At 35.1% G+C, this 19,260-nt stretch overlaps 5 protein-coding genes across 5 annotated transcripts in view; 3 read left to right on the top strand and 2 right to left on the bottom strand.

The window, feature by feature from the left end:
• The window catches only part of Vps11 (vacuolar protein sorting 11), a 230,773-nt gene that overhangs the window by 23,405 nt on the left and 188,108 nt on the right, over positions 1 to 19,260 (bottom strand). The window lies entirely within an intron of this gene.
• Positions 447 to 1,324, top strand: mRpL41 (mitochondrial ribosomal protein L41). The gene has a single exon (XM_028185275.2). The coding sequence runs from the start codon at positions 447 to 449 to the stop codon at positions 933 to 935; it is 489 nt and encodes a 162-aa protein (XP_028041076.1). The 3' UTR covers positions 936 to 1,324.
• Positions 1,478 to 13,548, top strand: AGBE (1,4-alpha-glucan-branching enzyme). Its single transcript, XM_028184495.2, is given in 14 exon segments — positions 1,478 to 1,793; positions 3,408 to 3,577; positions 3,914 to 4,131; positions 4,468 to 4,588; positions 4,591 to 4,702; positions 6,075 to 6,284; positions 7,128 to 7,199; positions 7,672 to 7,843; positions 8,877 to 9,086; positions 10,054 to 10,225; positions 11,326 to 11,510; positions 11,924 to 12,061; positions 12,937 to 13,050; positions 13,299 to 13,548. Coding segments are annotated over 14 exon segments (2,052 nt in total). The 5' UTR covers positions 1,478 to 1,680; the 3' UTR covers positions 13,344 to 13,548.
• On the bottom strand, positions 13,481 to 15,358 carry LOC114250581 (glutathione S-transferase C-terminal domain-containing protein homolog). The gene has a single exon (XM_028184509.2). It carries the CDS (start codon positions 15,356 to 15,358, stop codon positions 13,562 to 13,564), a length of 1,797 nt encoding a protein of 598 aa, XP_028040310.2. The 3' UTR covers positions 13,481 to 13,561.
• LOC114251417 (guided entry of tail-anchored proteins factor 1) lies at positions 17,415 to 18,403 on the top strand. The gene is made up of 2 exons (XM_028185666.2): positions 17,415 to 17,717; positions 17,798 to 18,403. The coding sequence occupies exons 1-2, from the start codon at positions 17,625 to 17,627 to the stop codon at positions 18,218 to 18,220; spliced, it is 516 nt and encodes a 171-aa protein (XP_028041467.2). The 5' UTR covers positions 17,415 to 17,624; the 3' UTR covers positions 18,221 to 18,403.

Here is a 19,260-nt window from a genome sequence, read left to right as displayed (position 1 = left end):
TGAGAAAATTACTTTGTCTACTGTTTTTTGTTGAAACTCCGCCTCATAAGGCCTGTGACCTATTAACCGTAAGCTGAAAGTATAGTGTTGTTAAGAAATTGAAAACAAGGTCCTGCGTATGGCATTTCGGGCAAAGTTTATTGATGTAATAATTTATAAAAGTCTTATATTCACTGATAAGGCTTGAATTCGATCTGAAAATATGCAATATTATGTTACATAGGCATGTTTTCATAACATAATGTTCAATGTTTATACTTAATATTTTAATAAAAAAGGCTTTTTGATCTTTATTTGAACGAATAAATTGAAAGGCTATATGACTACATTCCTTTTGCCTATTCAAATTAGCAAAATTGACAAAGAATGTTCTATGTTGACATTTCCCAAATAACCAAAAATTCAATTTTATGTAACTACAACTGAAATTGAAACAAAAACCAAAAATGTCTAAGATACCAATTTTAATAAATAATTTCTGTAAAAGAAACATTTCTGTAACGGCGACTAGAGAAGGTAAAAGGAATTTTAGAAAATTTGTGATACCAAACAAGAGAGGTTCTGTACTTCACAAAAAAAAACAAATGACCGAGGATAGGGAATTTGAAATCGACAAACGAGGAGTTAGAGATATTGGCTATAACTTAAACGGACGTTTTGTCATAGTACCTGAAATGATTCCAGAAATTATCGTACCAAACTTAAAAGATTTTGATTTGAAACCATATGTTTCATACAAAGCCGCTGATGTCATTCAAAGTGAATTTACACCTTCTCAACTATTCGATGCTGTGTACAGTAAGAAAATTGTTACCGATTTTAAACAAGGAAAATTAGATGAGGAAGGTAATCCAATAGAACCGTCTGAAGAGGAGTCATTGAAGCCTGAGGAAGCCATTATTCGTGCAAAACAAACTGGCTCAGATATATTTTAATTTAATAATAACAAATTAGTCTTGGTAGTGTAGTATAGATTTAAGAATTAAGAAAATAAAAAACATTTCCTCTGTGATTCAGTGACAGTAAAATTATGTCAGTTAATCAAAAACAGACCTTCCTAAATAAATAGATATATACAGGCAGTGGATTTAAACAACCTTTTCAACGACATTTTCTTTGCTATTTGAAACCTTCAGAATATTATAGAATAATACTGTTAAGCCAATTTTAATGTATCTAATTATGTATATGCATTGTCATATCAAAATTAAATTTGCCCATTACAACTTTTCTAATTCACTTATTTCATGTTTTGATTTTTTGTTTAAAAATTACCATTTCATGACAATTTTCATTACCCACAAATATAATTTGAACAAACACATTTTTGTTTTTTATTTACTAAATAAAAACGCATAATTTACATTTTAATTGTTAAAAAAAATAGGTTGGTACACATTTTGGTACATTTTTTTATATTTATAACTAAATGGTTTTGTTTCAAAAGTAATGAAGTATAACAGCAAAGTTAAAAGTCACGTAACTAACATTCAGTGCGCAGATGACCTATGGTTTATCAAAAAAAACATTACCTACAAATGAACCTATCATTTGAATAAACTTACAATACTTCATTCAAACTACAACTGTCGTTTCGCGCGGTAGCAAAGCGCGTGCGCACTTTCATTCTATAGCTCGCCAACTGTATATGTAAATATATACATAACTACCTACAATATAATGGGTGGTAACTATTCAGCTATGGATCCGATGGAAGTGCCTGTACCAGATTTAGAGAAATTATTCGAAAGAGACGGTTATTTGAAGCCATACGAAAGAGAAATTAGAAGGAGGTAAGTCTAAGTGTATATTTTATATATTAAAAGTGGCTTAACATCATTAATATGTACTTAAAGTAAGATAATTATTATTTAGAAATTGAAGTGCTGTTTGAGGTTAAGTTGCCGTGTTTACGATTTAGGAGTCTTTGACATTTAAGCTCTAAAGCGAATTGGGAGTGTATTTGTCGTAAAAATCAAAGAAATACATTGACACTAGGAATACTTTAGTGGTTATATTAATGTATAAATGTTAAAGATCTAGTTTTTTGTCATAAAATGTAATTAGAAATGTTTAACACAGTATTTTTATCAAATGCGCGTTAAAGCGAAACAACCGCTACAATCACCTTAGGACTTTTCCAATGTCAAACCGAAGGTCAATTTGATAAAAATGTAATTCTAAAATTTTTAATTTATTTTTAATAATCCTGTGTCTGGTAGGTAAATGTCAGTAGATTTTCTCCGAAAGAATGTTTATACATATACTGGAAGGTACTTAAAATTTTTTTTACTTTTTTTTGTAACTTTACCATACCTATAAATATCAATTTGCCAACCATCCAGAATATCTACTAATAACTATAGTTTAGTAGTAAGTATATGAACAGGCAAACTAATAACTCACGGACCACAAGCTTACCGAACTTAGGTTTTTACCAAATTTTACAAATAATTATAGTTTATTTTAATACCTAGTCAGTGTATATCATAAAATTATCTCTCTGTCATAAACACAACAACTTTAATATAAGAAACACAATTTACGAACTATTTTCTAAAAAAGGCCGTATATTCGTTTGCATCTATTTCTTACCTTTACTTGCCTGATAATTTTAGTTGTATTAAAAAAATAACAATCTTACTCTACAATTCGTCATAAACACATTTGATACATTAGAACAAATTACAAGTTGTAATGCTTAATGTAGGTATCCTGTTTAATATAGGTATAATGTAGGTAGGTTATATAGTTTAGGTACCGAAAACTTATTTATTTTTTTCAATTCTGTGGTAACGTTATGTTATGACATAGTTTGTCAATTCGAACATCACGAATGAATGCGATTACTGCCAAATGTACTTTTTCTAATATGTAGATCCAGTGAATTGCTTATATTTTGAATTACTATTGATATTAAAGGAAACAAATGCAGAGATAGTGTATGAGACCTGGTTTTAAGTGGTTATTGGAACCTATCATTAACTACTTGCTCGCAGTCTTTAGCAATAGATTCGAACCCGAATTTCTATCTTAACGTCCCACTAAGTCCTATCCAGACTTGTAAATCCGAAGCCCATCGTTCTGAATGAGCGCCGACGTCACGTCGATCGTAAAACTGCAAGCTAAATCGAAGAACTCGATACCATGCTGTGCAATTTTTAATGGCCCTACCTAGTACGACAAGACCATTAATAAAAAACACCAAGAACCATTAAAAATAATAATTTATCCGGTATATAAAACGTTTGGCTCAGTATTACTTTTCGAATGTCAATCTAGTTTATCTGTCTAAGGTATTTTCAAAAGCCATTTAAATTAGCTATAGATAAGAACACGATTTTATGATCTCGGAATTACGTTTCATTACTTAGAACGTTATTAGTCACTGTTAACGTAATTTACAGATATGCTTGCTACAAAGATATTTGGGACCGTATCGAATCATGGGACGGTGGCTTAGAAGCATTCACGAAGGGCTACAAATACTACGGACCCCAATTTAATCAGGATGGCTCAGTTACGTGGCGCGAGTGGGCTCCAGGAGCGCATAGCCTACATCTTCGAGGAGAATTCAGTAAGTAGTAACTTGAAAATTAACTGAATCACAAGATTTTTTTATATGTTACTAGCATATTTTTAAAATAGTCCCCTGTCCTTTAAAGTTTTCCAGTTAAACAAGCCATTCCGACTGGTGACGTTTTTAAAAGACCCCTCAGCATTGAACGGCATCTTTGCTGTATTCCTGACGTTCAGAAGGAATAAAAAACCCACCAATTGGTTCTAATTTTTTAATGATAGTATACCAGTATACCAATTACTGTTTTTTTTTGTCTGTCACTCTTCTGTGAGGACTAACAGCAATTAACTGCATGCTCCTTCTATATCACCTATCTGTCATATACCTTTCCAGATGGATGGGACTCGAAGAGCCATCCATTCGCTAAAAAGGAGTACGGCAAATGGGAGATTCAAATCCCCGCAAATCCAGACGGTTCGTGTGCATTGAAACACGACTCCCGTGTCCAAATCATAGTGAACGACAACTTGTACAGGATATCACCGTGGGCCAGTTACGTGAAGCCACACGAGGGTTTTACTTATCAACATTTTATTTATAAGCCAGAACAGGTGAGATACATTGCATGTATTACGTTACTCTCGCGAAATTATATAAATTAAATAATTATATAGAGCGTGTTTATGAGTATTCTCAGATAGCAAAGCAAGGTGGTATGTTAACAATGTCAACCTCATTTTGAACTTTGACTTATTATAATGTCTGTGGGTCATCGATGACATTATTTCACACACGCACACACACACATGCACTAAAGCACACACACATGCACCAAAGCACACACACATGCACCTGTCAAACCTTTTCTACGTGTTCAAAATAAAAAAAAAAGCAAAAATCTTCTTAGTTCGAAAATCAGCTTTATGAAACATTACGTTTCTCTTTAGCCCTACAAATTCAAGCATCCAAAGGTAGACAAGCCAAGGTCTCTTCGCATCTACGAGTGTCACGTTGGTATAGCAACGTCCGAGGGTAAAGTGGGCTCTTATAATGAGTTCCGCGAGAACGTCTGCCCAGAATCAAGAAACAGGGTTACAATGCTATACAGATCATGGCCATAAAGGAACATGCATATTACGCTTCGTTTGGGTATCAAGTTACCAGCTTTTTTGCCGCCAGCAGGTGAGTTTAGATCGAAAAGTCAATTCTGCTGATAAAAAATTTACTGGCGAGAAGGGTTCTTATGAAACCGCACAACTAGGTATATCACCAACCTATCAATTTCCACCGTGGAGCAGTAATCCATTCGGGTTGAAGGGGTTTTTTGCATACCTGTCTGCCACTATCTTGGAGGGCTTCACCTTGACTGATGGGCAAGCCCACGGGGCAGGTTGAATTTTTTTCTATAATCTGGTCTAGCAAAAGCAGTGCTTCGCTGAATCTACCGGAATCGCAATCGCAACCCACTAACAAGATCCAGCGAGAAACTAATTGGGTGCAGACTTAAAAGAGGGAGTATAACCGTCGGTATACTGTACAATTGAGACATAGACCTCATGTCTCAAGGTAGCATTCACGCGATGTTATTGGCTTCGCTTACCAGTTAAAACCACTTGAAAAAAGGTACCACAAACGTTAAAAACAAAGTAAATTTGTGTAAAGATTGTTCACGAAAGTTGACGGTTGCTGGTTAGCAATCGATTGAGAACCGCTTTGCCGTGTATAAGAACTTCCTCTTAACTAACTTTCACAAGTTTTAAAGCGCTTTTATTATCTTGGTATGTACATATGTAACGAAATCTTTGAACTTCATTTTGACCGACTTTTAATGTCCAATTAAGTTAAAAATCTGCACACGCATTAAGTACCGATGACAGTACAGTAATTTTAGATTTATTTGCTCTTTTAACCCGACTAACATCACAGAAAAATACAATAGGAAAAGCTGAAATTAATTTAATTGTTAATTCGGTTTGCTAATTTATGTGTATGGTTGCGCCAGCGTCTATAATAGATTTGTAGATAGATGTTTTTATAATAATATTGCAGCTATGACACTTTTCCTTCTCCTTCCTCACCCATCCCCCGCGCCCTGGATTGGCTAGTACGAGCGACGGGGCACAGAAAAGAAAAAAGAAGAAAAAACATGGCGGTTACCTCGCGCGCGCTCCGCATTACAGAAATCAGTTATTTTTGATTTAATTATTGAGATAGCGTAAGACTTTATTCTTATACAACATCAGTGTCAGTGTATCACAGTGTCGTGCAAGATAGAAGATACACCAACTGGCTTCAAGCACTTTTAGCAGCAGTGATTCGGACGACTCCATCGTCTCCAGGTACGGCGTTTTCCTTCACAATTTCCGTCGAGTTGTGTTCCTTTGTCTCTTCCCGCCACGGCCCGAGAAAGTGTCATAGTTAAACAACGCAAATACAGTCCACACTCATTTTTGTAATAGATGACCGTTACAATTTTGGTCTACCAACCGCATAGCGCAACCAGTGTATTTATTTGTAAACTACATCTATTATTACGAACATAATTTTTTTGTAGTCGTTACGGGACTCCTTGCCAACTAAAACAGCTGATAGATCGGGCACACGAGATAGGTCTATACGTTCTGCTGGACGTGGTACATTCGCACGCTTCGAAGAACACTCTAGATGGACTCAATGAGTTTGACGGCACAAACGCTTGCTACTTCCACGACGGACCTAGGGGCACACACTCATTGTGGGACAGCAGACTGTTCAATTATTCCGAGTAAGTATAAGATGGTGTGGCTAAGACGGTAACGTCGATCAATAACGTTGAATCTGTTCAAACGTTGACGTCATTGTACAAAATCGGAATTTGGAAACTTTCGCACTATTCTAACAATCGTTTCATGCTTTTGCAAATTCTTACCAAAACTTTCGAGCAAATATGCTCAGATGGAGCCTCAGTGTTTAAATCTTCTGCGCACGAGTTCGACAAATAATACAGGGTGTTACAAAACTACCCGTAAAGCCGAAAGGAGGTTAAATGGGGCCTTATAACGAGTCCATTCACAATATTTAAGAACCGTGGTAACGCTGTATAACATACCCAAAAAAATATAATATTATTTTTACTGATGTGCAATCCCTGCTTCAAGTCAAATTAAAGAGTAAACTACGCAGAATGTATCTACATTTCTACCTAATTCGCGGAAAGACAAAAATATTAAAAGATTTGAATATGATAACATATTTTTTTTACAACTTGACATTTCTTGAAGCCAGTAAGTACTCAAGTATAATGACCCTTGTGAGGTAGCAAAGATTTATGAATTTAAAATAGAAAAACTATTAAAGTAGACAATTATTAGTTAAAATAGGTAAATAGGCCTTTTTGTTAAATAATCTGGTTTCCTGACATGACAGCTTACTAGGGTTGACATAATTTTAGGCTTTGATAATAAATTATAATTTTTACGGGGTATTTTGTAACACATTGTATAGCTTGAAGTCAAGGTCACTATGTCTAAAGTGAAGCTCTATTTTAAGCGTACTCTATTTCTAAAGTCAGAGTTTTCAAAGAGAGAATCTTCAGAATAATGGAGTCGATTTAAATTTGATTTCGCAGGATCGAGGTTTTGCGTTTCCTACTATCAAACCTGCGATGGTATCAAGAAGAATATCAATTCGATGGCTTCAGGTGAGGATGATTTTTTCAGAGCGTGACAGACACAGACAGAGCGGAGCCAGTAGCTAATGGCAATAGTTGGCCCTTGAGTCGGGTCCCAAGCATTGGTAGACTGATCTGCCCGTGATCATGATGCTTGCAAATCCTAAATAATATAGTTTATATATAATAATATAAATACGCTTATATATGCCGAGAATTGCCGCCGTGGCGGTGAACATTTTTGTTATTTCCAGCTACGTGGTTATTCCGCCAATACTGACGATAAATAAGCTACTTTTTAACAAAACACTACTGTTTCTTTGAACCAAGATTGAGAACGAAGAAGAAGAAACAGAGACTGAAACTTATTTGCTTTAATATTATATATACACATAACTGTGCCCAAACGCTTAGCCAAGAGCGAGTCGTTGAGAAATGTCGCAGGTCTTGTAATAATTTTAAGTGATAAAGTAATATATTTATGATCTTCCGTTTCATATAGGTTCGATGGCGTGACGTCAATGTTGTACCACAGTCGTGGTATCGGTGAGGGCTTCTCTGGTCACTACGACGAATATTACGGACTGAATGTAGACACCGAGGCCCTGATCTACCTGATGCTCGCCAACGACATTGTGCACAGCATCGATAACAGGGTCATCACTATTGCTGAGGTATAATTATAACATAAAATTTAAATGCAACGTGTTACAAAATACCCCGTAAAAGATATCATTAACTAGCTGACCCGACAGACTTCGTAGTGCCTCAATCGATAAATAAAATACCTAAACTTTTGTATAAAATAAACTTAAAACAAACATAAGGAATCCGTCCGACGGGGGACAGATCAAAGTAAAAACAAAATTGTTATTTTTATTTAATTCAGAGCATTTTCATATTTATTTACCTTTCAAACCTTCTCTGGACTTCTACTAATAATTCAAGACCAAAATTAACCAAATCGGTCCAGCCGTTCTCGAGTTTTAGCGAGACTAACGAACTGCAATTCAATTTTATGTATAGATAGATTAATTATCAAAGCAGAAAATTATCGTCGAGCAAAGACACGATATTTATATATGCTTAAATTAAATAATAAAAACGTTAAATACTTTTTAATGAAGCTAAGATTTCAAAGATAGGTATCTAACTTTTGTTTTTGTTTTACCCTCTTTTTGTAGTACTGTATTGCTATCAGTAAAAAAAATACGCTGGCCAAGTTTGTCTATACAGTCTTATGATGTATTAAAGTTAATATGCTTGTTGCTTCGTATTCTAAGTTGTGACGTCATAAATTCGATTGAGCCATATTATCTACTTTGTGATTGAGGTTAACTTTACCTATTCAGTTGTTGCTCATACGAGTACTTTCGGAAAAGTAGTTATTATTGTGTGTTGGCAACTCCAACATTTTAGCATGGAAAATAAAATTACATGACTGGCAACATTGTTGATGTCAGTCTCTTCCTTTTTTACTTTTCACCGCAAGCGGACGTGTTTATAATATTAATAAAATATCAAGTGTATGAACATTCAAATAAACCGTATTGCAGCACAAAGCGCAAGTTTTCTTTATATCAGCAACCGGCCCATACAGCCCGCACCAAAACAGTGTGCGCTAGATGGCGTTTCATCAAAATTAAATGAGTCTGTTAATTTCTTGATAAATTTCGCGATAGTCAATACGCAACGTGGAAATTACAGGACGTATCTGGCATGCCAGCGTCTTGCCGGCCGGTTCGCGAGGGCGGCACCGGCTTCGACTACCGCCTCGGCATGGCCATCCCGGACATGTGGATCAAGCTGCTCAAGGAAGAGAAGGATGAAGACTGGAAGATGGGTCACATCGTGCACACCCTCACTAACCGACGTTGGATGGAAGGGACTATCGCCTACGCCGAAAGTCATGATCAAGTACGAATTTTAAATTGTCGATATACTGATTACACTCTAAGGGCACTTTTTTTGCACGCAATGTAACTCAATTTATTTCGTTTTTGCAGTACATTGCATATTCACTTAGGTAACATACACTTTTTAAAACGACATTCACCTATGACTAACTTAGAAAATGTAATACATTAATGCTCACGGTCAAAAGATCCTATAATGGTACGTGCTTATGTATTTCTTAAGCTCATCCGGCTCTTGCTAGGGCCAGTCCTAGCAACACACCCGGTTTGAGCCCCGTGAGCTCATCTACACGTCAAGGAGAAGCTGGAATAGCCTCTCAAGGCTATCAGCATAGGTAGAAAAAAAAAGCTCATCCGTGGTAATAATACTCTCTTCAAATATCTTCCCGCTACCAAACTCCTCCCTTCGCCGCCATTCCTAATTGGAGTTTGCATGGGGTTTGGGTAAATACTAAATACTACTATCCATGTATACATATTTATGATTTGGTTATATTTTGGCCTTAGATTCTCGGCATCAGGAGCATAAGAGTCGATCTTTGTATTGCGTATATGAATTCATCTATTATTAAGGCGCCCTTCTTAGAAGGCTTGTGCGTTTACACTATCATTATCATTATTTACGTTATCATTATAATAGACTAGCTGTACCCGTTCGCTTCGCTGGGCATTTAAAATTAACATTATTATTTCTCACCCCCACGATTCTCATCATTAACGCCAAACTGGTGTAGAGAGTCCAACACTCATATAAATATTAGCCTATCCATTAAATATGTACATGTATTTTCTACATAGACACCAAGATTCAAGTCAATAGGATGCATGGTTCAGTGGTTATAATGGAACATCCGTAAAAACCACTGTAGATTTATATATTAGTATAGATTAATCATACAAATTAAAATTGGATAAACATCCATCCTTATGTCCCGAAATGCCATACTGAATACCAACGATATTTTTAGGCGTTAGTTGGTGATAAAACAATAGCGTTTTGGTTGATGGACGCCGCGATGTACACGCACATGAGCACCCTCAGCGAGCCCAGCGCCGTGGTGGAGCGCGGCCTCGCCCTACACTGCATGATGCGCCTCATCACGCATGCGCTCGGCGGCGAGGGATATCTTAACTTTATCGGTAAGCTTTACAGACGAACTTAATGCTGCAACGCTTTTTAAGTCTAATGTTATTTAAGGGTAAAACAAACGTAAAGAAAGATATAGATAAACGTTGATGCACAACGAGTACTACCCACATATGACGTCATACTTTGTGATTGGTGATTTTATCGCTTAAATGATTCATATTGTTGTAGCTGTAGTGGATTTTGTGGTTTAAATCTAATTAAAATTCACAATCACTTCATTTTAGATTAAATAGTTGTTGGTTAAATTGATTGTCAGTGGCCGGCCTATTTACGCCATTCAACTATTTCAGCCGCCATATTAGTGCGTTCCCTCACAAAGATTCATTAGCTGCGTTATTTAAGAAGAAGAGTTCCTACGAAATTGGCTCAAAAGTACTCAAAACGTTACATGTACCAGCATGTGTACCGTGCACGCATCTACTCACCTAACTTTACACAAAAGAAAATAAATGCGTTGTCGACATTCTAGTTCAGTGTGCTTAGTGCGAGTTTTTTAACGTTCTCGATAGCGTAAAAGTTATAGTAACTAATTTGTATGTAGTGGGAATATTTGCCTACGTTGCCGCTAGGGGCGCTGTTGCAACTGCATACAATTGAATTTGAGTTAACTTTTACATTATCGAGAACGTTAAAAACTCGCATTAAGCACACTGGAATGTATGGTCTTCGGTTATTGAACCGTGAGGTCTTCCACCTGTCGCTTTAAATTCACTACTAATAGAAGTTTTTATTTTATTTTATAGTTAAGATGGGTGGACGATTTCACAGCCCACAGCCCTCACAGCGCCTCTCACAGGGCTCACAGCCCTTGAGATATAAGTTCTAAGGTCTCAAGTATAGTTACAACGGCTGCCCCACCCTTCAAACCGAAACGCATTACTGCTTCACGGCAGAAATAGGCAGGGTGGTGGTACCTACCCGTGCGGACTCACAAGAGTCCTACCACCAGTAAATAGTAGAAACGACATTTTTTCGACAGTACATAGAGCGTCAACTTCAGTGCATCAGCATAGAGAGAGGGACAGCTGCACAAAAACGTTACTTTCAAACTTCACTCACATTATATAAAATCGTTGTAAATTTAATTTAGGCAATGAGTTCGGTCATCCCGAATGGCTAGACTTCCCGCGAGCCGGTAACAACTCGTCTTACCACTACGCCAGACGTCAATGGCACCTCGTGGATGACGAACTCCTCAAGTACAAGTTCCTCAATGAATTCGACAGGGATATGAATCATTTGGAGGAAAAGTACGGCTGGTTGAGATCTGATCCTGTGAGTATAAAATGTTTATCTTGTTTATTAATAGTTAAATCCAGAGTTTACTTTGATAGCCCTAAAGTTAAAGGCAATCTTGATAGATGTTATAATTATTTCATGATAACTAATTAAGAATAACTACTCTCATACACTAGTGTAATCTATGTTGATTTCTAAGATATCAATTAAGTGTCTGCGAAACATAAAGAACATTTGATGGCATAACATGATATCTGATTTTGCTGATGTCCATGAACAACAATAACTACTTGTTATCAATCGAACTGTAGATAAGTTCATTTACCTATGATGCCACTAGAAAAACTAGTCTTTCGTTACTTAGTAACATTAACTACTACTCTACTTCTATTATTGCAGATGTTCAAACAATACCGCAAGTAAATAATGAATTTGTTCAATATTCTCAGGGCTATGTGTCATGTAAGCACGAAGGGGACAAAGTGATAGCTTTCGAACGGGCGGGCCTTGTTTTTGTCTTCAACTTTCACCCGTACCAGAGCTTTACAGATTACAGGATTGGTGTCAACGTGTCCGGCAAATATAAAGTTAGTCTATCATCATTCTCACTCCCCTCTTACACATAGTCTTTCACGCAATACATCCACTTCTTCTTAGGTCTGCCTCTTGCTGTATATCTTTCCACATGCATAATTAATACTCTCTTACCAACCAAAACCAAAAATATAAGGCTAGTCTATATTTGGAAAAATAAAAATGTCATAGCTCTATACACATATGCAGCCAACATACATGTTGACTTTCACACCCGACATTCATTAAAAAATATTCTCTGTAATAAAACATGCGTATAATTTGAAGGTGCTATTTTTACATAAAACTAAAAAAAAGTTTTCTGATATCTATGAATTATCTATATGTAATCTAATAACAAAATTGTAATAACTTAATATTAAAGTATTAAATATCATCCATAGATAGATAAATCCCGTAAAAAATCCATAGATAAATAAATTTAGTATTTATTTATCAACTCGTATCAACCTGACGATAAGGGGACTCTGTAGCTCATGGACGCCAGGTATGCCAAAGCATACTTTAGCCCCTGATATAATAAATAAAAGCCCATAGACATATATGGGAAAGAAAGATGTCAGTAAGAGTTCACATTACTACCAGTAAATATTCTGTCGATAACAATCTGAAGTAGCCGGTTCGGCGACACCATCATTGCTGCATGTTTTTCATGCCATAAATTACCTATTTCCCTGCCTTGGTATTTTTACGCAGAGTCAAGCACTTGAACACAGACAATGGCAACAATTCACATCATCCCTTAGAGTAAAATAATAATATGACGTAAATAAAACTTAACTGAACAATTCTAATATAGCTGATTTTGTTGCATCATTATAAAAAAAAACCTTACGCACAAAGTTTATAAGTATAACTACGATTGCAGGCTATACTATGTTCAGATAGTAAGAAATATAGAGGTTTTGGTCGAGTAGAGCCTGACGGAGAGTTCCATTCCACACAGCAAATACCATGGGGAAATAGAAATGATTCAATACAGGTAAAATACTTTGTTAACCACAGTGAAGGATACTGGGATACTTTATGGAAATAATTAATAATTGCTACTTTTATCAGCAAATTTTTATTTATTTCCAAATATTCAATTAAAAGGAATTTTTATTTTAAAAATTGGACCAACTTGTTTCCTTTTTCTTATATGTATTTTTATACATCTTTTATTTTTTTTTGCAATGATTAGATTTGGACAAGATGAAATACTTATTTACTGTTTTGTTTTTGTTTTAGGTTTACATCCCTTGCCGTACTGCTATTGTATACGCACCAACCTAATAGTCTTATAGCATTATTGATATATATATTTTTTAAAGTAAATGTTCTGGCAATCACCACAATGCTACCACTATTAAGCTAGTCTGTTTTATGAAATATTTTCTTTTTGAGATTTAAAGTTTAGTTAACTGAAAGACTTTTCAAGTACAAAATCATATATTTATGTTTTGTAATAAATTTTATAAATAAGATTTGTTTGTTAAAATATATTGTTTTTATTATGGCACACCTATAAGTAAGTTATTTTTAGGTGTACAACTCAGTGGTTTTAGTCTTGTCAATGTGACTGTATAACCAAATTCCTGGGCCAAATGACCTCGGTCTGAATCTATGATGGCCATGCATTTGGCTCCTCTGACTGTCAATGGATGATCATTATGAGTTTGGTCTGCTGCATGTCCAATACACAAATATTGGTTGATGGGTAAATTGCTGAATTTGTAACTACGAGGATACGCTAACCTGTCTGTGGCGTGTAGAGATCCATAACAACAAGGACAAAGAACAAACTTTGCTTTTGCATGTAGACATTTGTCCAAAACTAAGTCACTGGCAATACCACAAGCGTGTAATGCTATACCAATATCGAATTTGCCTACAAAAAAATCTAAGTTACATTGAAAAAACAAGACATTCTTCATACCCATTTCGCGTACTCTCTTCCTTGCTCTAAGTAAAGATTGTTCCTTGTTCTCTAGCAGAATTATAGTACAATTTGGTAATAAATGTGCAACTAAAATGCCTAGATGTCCACTGCCACTGCAAAAATCCACAATGATATCTCCATCTTGGGCTACACTTAAAACTGCCAGAGCTAAGTTTTCTAGTTGCTGTGACTTTCTGAGTACTCTTTCATCAGGAAGGTGACCTGCCGTTGGATTGGCTCCATCAGGAACATCCGCCCAATTAATGTTACAGTCAAGTTTATTATCATCTACATTTAACTCCATGTCATTTTGTAGTAAACTCAGAGCTTTTATTATATCATCCTCTTTGGTAAATAATCTCTTTTTTGGATTGTGTCTTTTGGGATCACATTTATATAAACTGACATCTTCTGTCTCTGGTATGGCATTACATTCCATTATTGTGTTCTTTATTTCTAATTTACTGATTTTGTCCACCAAAGATTTCAGTTCTAATGTGTTCAACAGATTTTTGTACCACTTATAACTATAAGGAAATAAAGATTCAAAACTTCCTCCAAAAAATTGTACTATTATGTGATATGATGGGAATAGAACTAAGTCAGCCAAAGTTACGAATGGTCCTTCAGCATATTGGTGGCTAATGTTAAGATCTTTGATTTTAGTAGTACAATCTATATCTATGTCCTTCTTTGTGTTTGATTTCCATTTTCTACTTTTAGGTACCCTGTTTTTATCATTTTTATCTTGCTCATTTACTGGTGTCTTCTCTGCATCTGCCTCACTGACTTTCAGAACTCCTTTATTAATTTCTCGAGCTATTTTGTAGACGTTATGCATTCTAACTGGTTTGCGTAAATGATTTTCAAATCTAACCAAATTTTTGGGTACTTGATCCAAGGATGCAGTGCTGAACATTTCTTTTACTGTTCTAATGATGTCGACTTCACAAAACTTTGTCCATATTGATGCTTCATTAGGTGCTTGAAGACAACTCTTGCGGAAGCCAAGCAAGCCTTCTTCATGTTCGTATAGACTCTGAGGGCGTGTTATAAACTTGCAAATGTGTCTTGCCACTGCACATAGGCCAGCTAAAATGGTATCGTTGAACATTACCACGGGGTATGTGCACATTATTTGCCACGGCACATCTTTTTCATTTATAACAATTAAGTTCTCATCTTGCAACGCCACACTTTCTTGACTCAACTTTGTACTTGTGTACACGAAATTTAAAATCATGTCTTCAGGGTCACAATGCACGTATATGCAGTAAATTATAAGTGACTCTAAGGAGAGTTTCATTATTTTAGAGGATTGGTAGTCCTCATTTGAAGTGTTAACTTCGAGATAGATAGCGTTCGTCATTCTGCCACTTAAGAGAGTTCTCACATATTTAAGAATATTACAGTCGTGTTAACATAATAATAATATGTTAAAGAAGTAACATATTATGTTTATTATTCTCAACACTGCCTTTCATAACCTCCAAATCTTAAGTAATAGTAGTTTTATTTTTCCAAATGGAAAGGCATAGGTATCACACCATAAAGCCTAATCTTTTATATATATTTTTTTATGAAATATGATATTATGAAATGAAATGAAGCTGATTAATATGAAACATGGCAGGGCATGGCATTGCATGGAATGCAATGAAATGAATTGAAATGAGATGAGATGACATGATATGGGATATTTTTATAAAAAATGATAATATGGAGCGAAATGAAATGAAGAATTTGAGACTTTAATCAACTGGGATGAAATTAAATGAAAAGAGATGGGATGATATGGGATGAAATATAATCTCAGTAAAGTGGTGGTCATTTCCTGAGATTTTTTCAGTGAACTTTTTGAAGGATCCCAAGAAGTTACGTCCAATGGCTTTGTTTCATTTTCCCACATTTTTGCACGTTCACAGATACTAAACAGTTAATAAGCCACCGTTATTACACATTTAAATCTGAAGAAACACTAAATATGCAAAATAAAACAAATCGCACAACTTCACACCTCGCGTTCCCGCCAAAAAGTCTCCAAAGTACTCCAAATTGAGTCCAAATCTTAATATCACAGTAAATTTCAGCCTCCTTTCCAGTAGGTAGTTGTAGTTCTATTTTACCAACAGGAAAGGCGAAGGTATCATACAATTAAGCTAGATCTTTTGTATTTTCTGTTTTATGAAAGATGATATGGAGCGAAATGAAATGAAGTTGATTAACTTGAGGAATTAATCAATTGATTATGGAAATTAAAATAACTGAAATTTAATAAAAAGAAATAAGGCGAATATTTGTTAAAGTGTAAAGTTTTTTTTTTTAGTGCTTAGATGGGTGGACGAGCTCACAGCCCACCTGGTGTTAAGTGGTTACTGGAGCCCATAGACATCTACAACGTAAATGCGCCACCCATCCTGAGATATAAGTTCTCAGGTCTCAAGTATAGTTACAACGGCTGTTCTACCCTTCAAGCCGAAACGCATTACTGCTTCATGGCAGAAATAGGCAGGGTGGTGGTACCTACCCACGCAGACTCTCAAGAGCTCCTACCACCAGTAAAAAATATGCATAAGTAAAATATATGCTAAGAAACGAAATAACCTCTCGGCAAAAAAGTGAGTACCTTTTATTTTATTTGGTCATAATTCAGTGATATAGAGTGTCCCTTCTTTGAAAGTACTTACTTGCCGCGTAGTGATGGAAAATTTTAGTCACCGGTTATATATATGTATATACCAAGAACGAAATGGAGTACATTTGGGTGACGTGATTTCCAAAATACAATTCCCCTTTAATGCAGATTACCACACAATAAAAAAAATGCTGTACATAGTTTAATTTTTATTATTATTTTTCAGTTCGAAGGACTTTGGGACTTCCTGTATTTTCAGAAGAACCCAAGAAGGCACAACTACTTATTTTGTTTTATTTTATTACAGTTGTGTGGTTGGACAGATGTAAAATTATAAGTAACCGTAAATATTAAAAATTTCAACTTGAAAAAACATTACATTAACACGTCCTGCCAAAAACTTTCCTGTTCGATTAACTGAAATGAAATAAAAACAATTCAGTACATAATAGTTTCATTTTCCAAAAAGGCGGAAGTATCACACCATTGAACTTTTATTCTGTTATAAGATTTAAAAATCATTTCTTTTTTTATAAGCTTAACGGAAAGAAACGGCATGTTGATTTAGCTAAATTTGACTAAAGAATGAAATGAAATGAAAATAAATGATGTATAAGTTACGTGGTAGGAATTTAAATGTTAGTTAGTTCATTGTTTCGTGTTGGTTCAATTTTAATTAATTCCTCTATCATACATACAATGCTTTGACCTTTTATTTAAAAAAAACAGGCTGTATGATAAGATAATATAGCCTTTCCTATTTTGAAAAAAAGAAAACTGTCACTTTGTTTTCAATTTGTCAATGTTTGTGATATCAATCAGTCCACAATCAGTCACACTCATGTTTTTTGCATTATTTTAGAGCTGTAAATAAACATGTGCGCCTAAGTCTACGTTAAGCAACATTCGTCAAATAGTTCCGATTCCTTCGCGCCACTTTCCCCAAAAGCTTTCCGAAACTTGTCCAATAAAACTTCTTGAATTTGACTGTCAATCTATAATGATGCAGGTAGAAGTAAAAAATTGGCAATTGCTTTATGGCACAGTTGTTGTTTGTATTGTCAATATATTGATGCCGCATTTGGCAAAATATGTAAGTACCACATTCGTGAAATCTTCCTGAACTCCGTTAAAACATAGATTACAATACATTAATAAGAGATATCGTTTTAGATTTTATCTTGGTTCTACAGTCCAACCAAGGAAGAACTTCTAAAACTAGAAGAGCTACGTAAACTTTTAGAAGAACTGAACCAGAAATCTATAAAAGATGAATTTGCTGCATACTCCAGATTGCAGCGCAGAATAAATAAACTCGAGGCTGAAGTAAAAAAGATGTCACAGTCTAGAATTAGTGCAAGTGTAACAGTGAATGCTTCTATACAACTTGTTCTAGAGGTGTTGGTGGCAATCATAACTGTAATTTCCATAATATTCTTCCGGAAAATACCTGTAGCCACTATGAAGGGTGATCTATTTCCATTCACAACTGTACTTCGATACCCTAGTGAGCTCCCAAATGCCATTTCTGCTCATGTATGGATAATTATCTCCAATGTTACCCTTAAAGTTTTGCTGAAACCTATGTTGCCTTAATGTAATTATAGGTATATATTATGTTATTCATAAATATTCTGCAGTTATTATTTATTGTACATAATAATAGTATGTTCAACACACCATGACAATGTTTTACTAATTGAAATAACAATCCTGAAAGCTAGCTATGTATTATTTTATAATTTAATTTTAAAATAAATAGAGCTATGAATAAAAAAAGCTATGTATTGTAACTAATTCCTCATAATGGTTTTATCTCTTTATAGGGCATAATGATGAAGTAAGTTCAAAAAATTATTTTAATGTAATTTTAATACAATGCTGAACAAGGAAAAATAATTATTGTTTGTTATTATTGTTTTCTTATCATTCACGAGTGTACTCAGGCTAAAATATAATAACAATACAGAAGGGTTCAGAAATATTTGCAAAAAAAGTGGCAGTAAAATTCCTTTACCTTACAAAACGTGAAAACGCTCATGAACCATTATTACCATTCATGAAAAATGAGACCCCAATCAGCCCAATGAGTTTCTCGGTAGATCTTCTCAGTGTTAGCGACATCCCCAGGTTAGAGCCCCATGAGCTCACCTATTCGCTCAGTGAATCCAGTATGATCCCTTGAGGTCACTAGAATAGGTATGAAAAAAGAAAACACTAAATTTAAATTGAGAAAATGTAAAAAATACATTTCAAACTTATTTGCTCCCAGATCATGCAGTTTGGTTTGAAGAGTGGAGCAGTCATTGTACTTTAAAAAAGTGAGGCCCTAGAACTCGTGTCTCAAGGTCACTACACGTTGTAGATGTCTATAGGCTCCGGTAACCACTTAACATAAGGTGGGCCGTGAGCTCGTCCACCCATCTATGCAATAAAAAAATTGGACAAACATGGGACAGCAATATTTAGATACATTTCAAACTCTATATTTTTAAGATTTTTTAAAGGTATAAGAAGGATGAACACTAATACCATTTGTTACTCAATTGTTTGCCAAGATCCTGACTATTGCTGAAGTCCATTAGAGACTGTGACAACTTGGCTGTTAAAAGGGTTTTGTGTTGTGTTGCTGTATT

Source organism: Bombyx mandarina, chromosome 03 (assembly GCF_030267445.1).
Source record: "Bombyx mandarina strain Sakado chromosome 03, ASM3026744v2".
NCBI lineage: Eukaryota > Metazoa > Arthropoda > Insecta > Lepidoptera > Bombycidae > Bombyx > Bombyx mandarina.
Note: the sequence above shows the minus strand (reverse complement) of the source record. Positions and strands in the feature narration are given on the sequence as shown.